This window comes from Delphinus delphis, chromosome 7 (assembly GCF_949987515.2).
Source record: "Delphinus delphis chromosome 7, mDelDel1.2, whole genome shotgun sequence".
NCBI classification, from domain to species: domain Eukaryota; kingdom Metazoa; phylum Chordata; class Mammalia; order Artiodactyla; family Delphinidae; genus Delphinus; species Delphinus delphis.
Genome location: NC_082689.1, coordinates 92,270,487 through 92,276,486, shown reverse-complemented (window position 1 = coordinate 92,276,486; position 6,000 = coordinate 92,270,487). Strand labels below are relative to the sequence as shown.

Below are 6,000 nucleotides of genomic sequence, written 5' to 3'. Positions count from 1 at the left end.
TATGCTGTAAATCTCATCTCTGTCCATTACTCCCTCCCCCATGCGTCCTTCACTGTAGCCACTTGCCCGCTCCCCGGTCCCCAAACACAAAATGCATTTCAGCACCTAGTTCTCTTGGCCTGAAATGCCCTTCCTGGCACCTTCAAGCCCTTTTCCCCTGGCTCCTCTCAAATATTACCTTGTGGAGATTTCCCTCTGTTTTTTCGTCACCACAGAAGAACTGATTGCCTTTTCCTCATTCTTTCTCTGTCATTCTCTTAATACCATTGTTAGAATGTTCATTGCCCTATTTGGACTTTGCTGTATGTACAGATCTTCCTCCAAAAATCGTGGGCTCCTCAAGGAGTTTGGCTGAGTAGAAGGAGGGAATGAACCAGGTATCTGCCAACCCTGCTCTTAAAAGCAAAAGTAAACTGATTGGGGGACTGTAGAATCCCTAGAATTGATAACACCTTTCATGGGTAAGGATTGAAAGCGTGGGCTAATTCACGCCTGACCTTAAAATGTTAATATCTTGTAAACTTTCTTTATGGTCATGGCACATTTGTAATGCCATTATGCTAAAGGTTCTAGCAGTCCAAGTGAGTTTTTGTAATTTCTTTACAGAAGAAACTTATGCGATGTTCTTTTTTTTTTCTTTTAGGAATAGGCGAGTCAAGAGGCTGAAAATCTGAAGAATGTGTCCGAAGGGTAACCTGGCTGTCGTTCGCTGGTTATGGAGGGGCCTGAGGAAGCTATTTCTATTACTTTCTTTCTTGCTGTCCCATGCCGCTCATTTGGAAGGCAAAAAGGATAATCAGTTCATCTGGAAACCAGGTAGGAATGTCCTGGCTCTTCCTTTGTCCCATTTTCATTAATGAGAAGACTATTCTTTCCGTCCTTGTACTTCTTATTTGTGGAGTAGTGGGAAATCTCCAGAGAGGGAAAAACTAGGTTCTTCTTCTTTACAATACATTTGATTCTTATTCCTGCATAATTGTCACCTCCATCCATGATGCTTGTTATCCTTCTGAATTTTCATGTTGTTGTCAATTAAAATGATGATTTCCATAGTTACATCTGCTGCTCCTTTCTCAAATATATCACCGCTGTGCAGCACATTTGTAGCAAAAATGGCATCTGAATTTAGCTGGTATCCTCAGCTAAAAATGCTTTGGACCAGTAATATATGTCTCTTTCTCTTAGGGTACAAACTAGTTAGCTATTTATTATTGAATGTTTTCTAGCATAGATTCTGTATATCTAAGTTTTGGAACATGAAAAATTATCCTAACAACTTTGCCCATTAGTTATAATTTTACAGTTGCCTTAATGTGTTCTGAGATCCTTAGCTACCTCGTACATAAGTATATGAATAAGTTGAGTTGAGGTTTGGAGACTTGCATATAACTTATGTTCTTTTCTAGATATTTCCTTAATGTGGCTTTGGAAAAGATCTGTTTAATTTTAAAGGCTAATACTTTATCAGCTTAGATTATGAACCCCAAATATCTTGGCTGTTTGGATCACTGGTTTTTCTTTGCCCTAGATTTTAATTTTCTTAAAGTTTCACAATTAGATCATTTAAAATATGTATTACTATTTCAAGAGTTCATTCTTGAAAATAGAGATAACTTATACACCTGATATCTTAGAACTGGAAAATGTGATGTTGTAGAAGATCTATGGTCCTCAGAGAGTTTTCACTTTGGTCTCATCATCCGTAAATTAAATAGACTGCAAACATATTATGTCACCATGGAAATATGTATAATAGTGTCATTTGCAATATTTAAATGGTTTTGCAAAAACAAAAATGAATTATGCTTTAAAGTATATTAAGTAAAACCCCAGCACCATTAGGGATACAGTCTGGAGGAAATTGAATTGCATTAAAGCCCCTATAAATTAATTTAATTGTGGGCTCTAATACCACATTAATGATTTTTACTTTTTACCTCACAGTAGTTTTAGGAAGTTTGGAAATAGTTCTAAAAGTCAAGATTGCCTTATGTGAATGAGGCTATTTTATTTTAATCAGAAAAGAGTAAACATTTTATCAGATCTAAATAAGCACATTTATATGACTGTACTCCTGTCTAAAGTTCTCAAAAAAGTGCAGTTAAGACGGAAAGTAGCAAATCTGAAACGTGAATGGGATGCATTAAGAAAATGGGCTTCCGCAACGAAGAGTAGCCCCCGCTCGCTGGAACTAGAGGAAGCCCGCGTGCGGCAACAAAGCCCCAACGCGGCCAAAAGTAAATAAATTTAAAAAGTAAATAAATTTAAAAGAAACTGGGCTTATTTTGAAGGAAATTTTAAAAATAGGCCTGCTTTTCTAAAAGTAGGTCAAGGGAACAAGCTGGTACAGACCCACTCTACAGTGGGGATGGACACTTTGATAGCTGTCACACTTAAGTTTCAGAAGTGAGCATCCTTCCCATCAGATGCTTTGCACTGTTCAAAATGAATATCCATGTCGTCACTCTCATTTTCTCTGGTATTCGTTACTTCTTTCCCTCATTAGTGCGCCATCTAAAAGGTAATAACACATATCTTTTCCCATATGGTTTCATTTCTCAATTACAAATTTATTACTTGTATGTGATCAGACATTTTAAAAGTTGACAAAATTTCAGAGATATAAAACTAGAAGCCAAAGTCTAGGCCACGTGTTCCACTCTCCCTTTTCTTACATATCCTTCAGAAACATTCCTTGCACATGTAAGTACATCTCTATGCATAGTTGTGTATATAAATCACACAAAATACACACACATAAGTTTTACTATAATAATTAGTTAGGGTTCTGCCAAAAAAAGAAATGGTACATGCGAAGTAGGTCATTGAGAAGAGTTTAATAAAAGAACTATTTACAGAAGTAGGAAAGTATGAGCAAGGTTTAAGATCAGCTACCAGGAATTGTGGAGTGCCCCTGAGCAGGTATCAATCTTTATGACACTGGGTCTGCAGCGGCAAAGGAAGGAAGTAGTTTCCGGAATCTGGAGAGAAAACGTTTTTATGGAGAGGGTGCTTGAGAGATGCTGTGGCCTTTAGAGGGATATAAACAAAGTGCAGAGAAAAGTTGGGAAGAGGCTCAAGGTGATGAATGGTCCTTGTCCTCACGTCTCCTGCCAGGGATCTCATTGGCTGAATCCAACCAGAAGCTACAAGGCAAGGGAAGGGAACCCATCCCTTGCCTTGTAGGTCCCAGGTCCATACAGACCTGCCTCCTGGGCAGGAAGCCAAGTGTGGAATGGTGGAGAATGTGGATCTAAAAATATCTAATTTTTACACATCTGTTTGTACATTCACACAAACACTGTTTCAAACAATCAGAATCATACTTGGCAGAATCATCTTCTCCAGGTTGCTTTTATCATATAATGATGTCTTGATGAATATTACACATTAGTGCACATGGGTCAGTTTCATCTTTTAATGGTTGCATAGTTTTCTTTTGTACTTTTGTTTAATAATTTATTTAAACAGTGCCCTATTGGTTTATCTTTTCTTTCCCTATTGCCTGGCATTTCAGTGGCTTTTAGTTTTTTGCTATTATAAATAGTACTGACATGAATGCAACATTATTTTAAAGGCAGTAGATCAATTTGAGGAGTCATATGCCCCAGAGCATTCTGGGTCATCACCTTCAAAGACAACCTCAACATCTTAGAATCTGTACCTACTTATGCATGATTTATCATTTCTCATTTGCATTTAAAGAAAAGCTCGATTGCAGTTGAAAGTAACTGCATTTTTTTGTAGTATATTATCAAATCCAACAACTCAGGTCCAGTGTAATCTGGAATTTGAATAGATTTCCCTGGAGACCCAGATAAACATACCTTATTTTAGAAACTTGGAAACCATTCTCTGGATTTAGACTGTGGCACCAGTCACTTAAGCTCTTTGCTGGTATCTATTGTTTTTCCCCTGAATCCATAGTTTAGATGTTAGTCAACCTCATCCAAATTAGAAGCATTTTTAAGTGAGTCCTGGCTTTGGAAAAACAATGGATTGATGAAGAATAAGTGAGTGATGTGTTATGTTGCTAAGGATTTCTCTACTGCGTGAGAGTCTGATGAGATGTAGGCTGTGGGGTCATTGATCTGGCAAGATCAGGCTGTCATCATTGTGATGAGATCTGTTGATCTATATTTAGTGTTGGGCAATTGGACATCCATGCCAAGAAAGAAGGATCATGTCAGCAAGCGTATCAGATAAGGAGTGATGCTATGCTGCTTGTTGTTTTAAGGAAACACATAGCTATTCATGTCTGCATGCTTTGTAGAGATGAACAGATCATGGACTCTGAAGCCACAATAACTAGTGGTCTCTTAAAAAATTTGTCAATATTGGTCCCAAGAGGTTCATTCATTCCTCCGATCGTTGTTGAGACCTTATTGTGTGCGAGGCACTATTACAAATACATGAGATAAGTTGAGAATAAAACTGACAAATCCTTGATCCTCATGAACAGGCTAATAAACATGATCAAGAAGTTAAATAGAGAGTGTGTTGGATGGTGATGAGTGCTTACGAGGAAAGATAAGGCAAGGAGGAAGGATATGCAGTGATAGGTGAGAGACTAAGAGTTTTTTTCTCATTGTAGTTTTTTAATTAATTTATTAATTTATTTTTAATTTTTTTGTGGTACGTGGGCCTCTCACTGTTGTGGCCTCTCCTGTTGCGGAGCACAGGCTCCGGACGTGCAGGCTCAGCAGCCATGGCTCATGGGCCCAGCCGCTCCGCGGCATGTGGGATCTTCCCAGACCGGGGCACGAACCCGTGTCCCCTGCATCGGCAGGCGGACTCTCAACCACTGCGCCACTAGGGAAGCCCTTAATTAATTTTTTTATTGAAGTATAGTTGATTTATATGTATTAGTTTCAGTTGTACAGCAAACTGATTCAGTTATATATATATTCTTTTTCAGATTCTTGTCCCATATAGGTTATTACAAAATATTGAGTATAGTTCCCTGTGCTATACAGTAGGGCCTTGTTGTTGTTTATCTATTTTATATGTAGTAGTGTGTGTATATTACTCCCAAATTCTTATTTTATCCCCCCGCCCACCTTTCCCCTTTGGTAACCATAAGTTTGTTTTCTATCTTGGTAAGTCTGTTTTTGTTTCGTAAATAAGTTCATTTGTATCATTTTTTAAGATTCTACACGTAAGTGATATCTGAGAGACTGACATTTGAAGTGGGTGGGCTATGGGCTGCCTCACTGAGGAAGGGAATTTGAGTAAAGACCTGAAGGAAGTGAGGGAGCCAGCCATGGGGATATCAGGGAAAATCCCAGATGGGGGGAACCACAAGAGCAAAAGGCCCTGAGGCAGGTGTGGCTGTGGCATGTTTGAGGACCAGAGAAGAAGCCACCGTGCTGGAGCAGAGTGAACATGGCGGGCAGTGATAGGAGGTCACGTCAGAGGGGTCATCAGGCCCAAATCAGGTATGTCTTCATAGGTTGGAATACAATTTTGGCTTTTACTCTTGGACGAGATAGAAAGACATGGGGGAGTTTTTAGAGAGTGGTGACGTGATCTTTTTTTTTTAAATAATATTTTAATAGGATTATCTTGGATGGTCAGTTGAGCAAGTGGTCACGAGGAAACCAGCTGGGAGGCTACTATAGAAATAAGGACGAGTTGACGATAATAGCTTGAATGAAGGTCATGGCAGAGAAGGTGGTGAGAAGCGGTTGAAGGTCGGATATATTTGAGGCCATGGTTTTCTACCAGGGGAGATTGTGCCCAGCAGGGGACATTTGGGAATGCCACAACTGGTTGTCACAACTGGGTTGTGCTAGCTACATCTGTGAGTAGAAGCCAGGGATGCTGCTAAACACTGTAAAATGTAGACGACAGCCCGCACAGTAAAGAATTATCCTGCCCAAAATGTCAGCCCAGATTGAGAGACATTGTTTTGAGGTAAAACCATTATGATTTACTGGTGTGGGGAGGGGGAGGGAGAGAGATACAAGGGTAATACTGAGGATTTGCCCTGAGCAACCA

General features: G+C 39.3%; 1 protein-coding gene across 1 annotated transcript in view; it reads left to right on the top strand.

The window, feature by feature from the left end:
- Positions 1-677: 677 nt before the first annotated feature.
- THSD7B (thrombospondin type 1 domain containing 7B) overlaps positions 678-6,000 on the top strand; it is a 752,940-nt gene continuing 747,617 nt past the window's right edge. The window contains exon 1 of the mRNA XM_060015718.1: positions 678-816. Within this exon, the coding sequence (XP_059871701.1) occupies positions 678-816 (139 nt within the window). The remainder of the gene's footprint in view (positions 817-6,000) is intronic.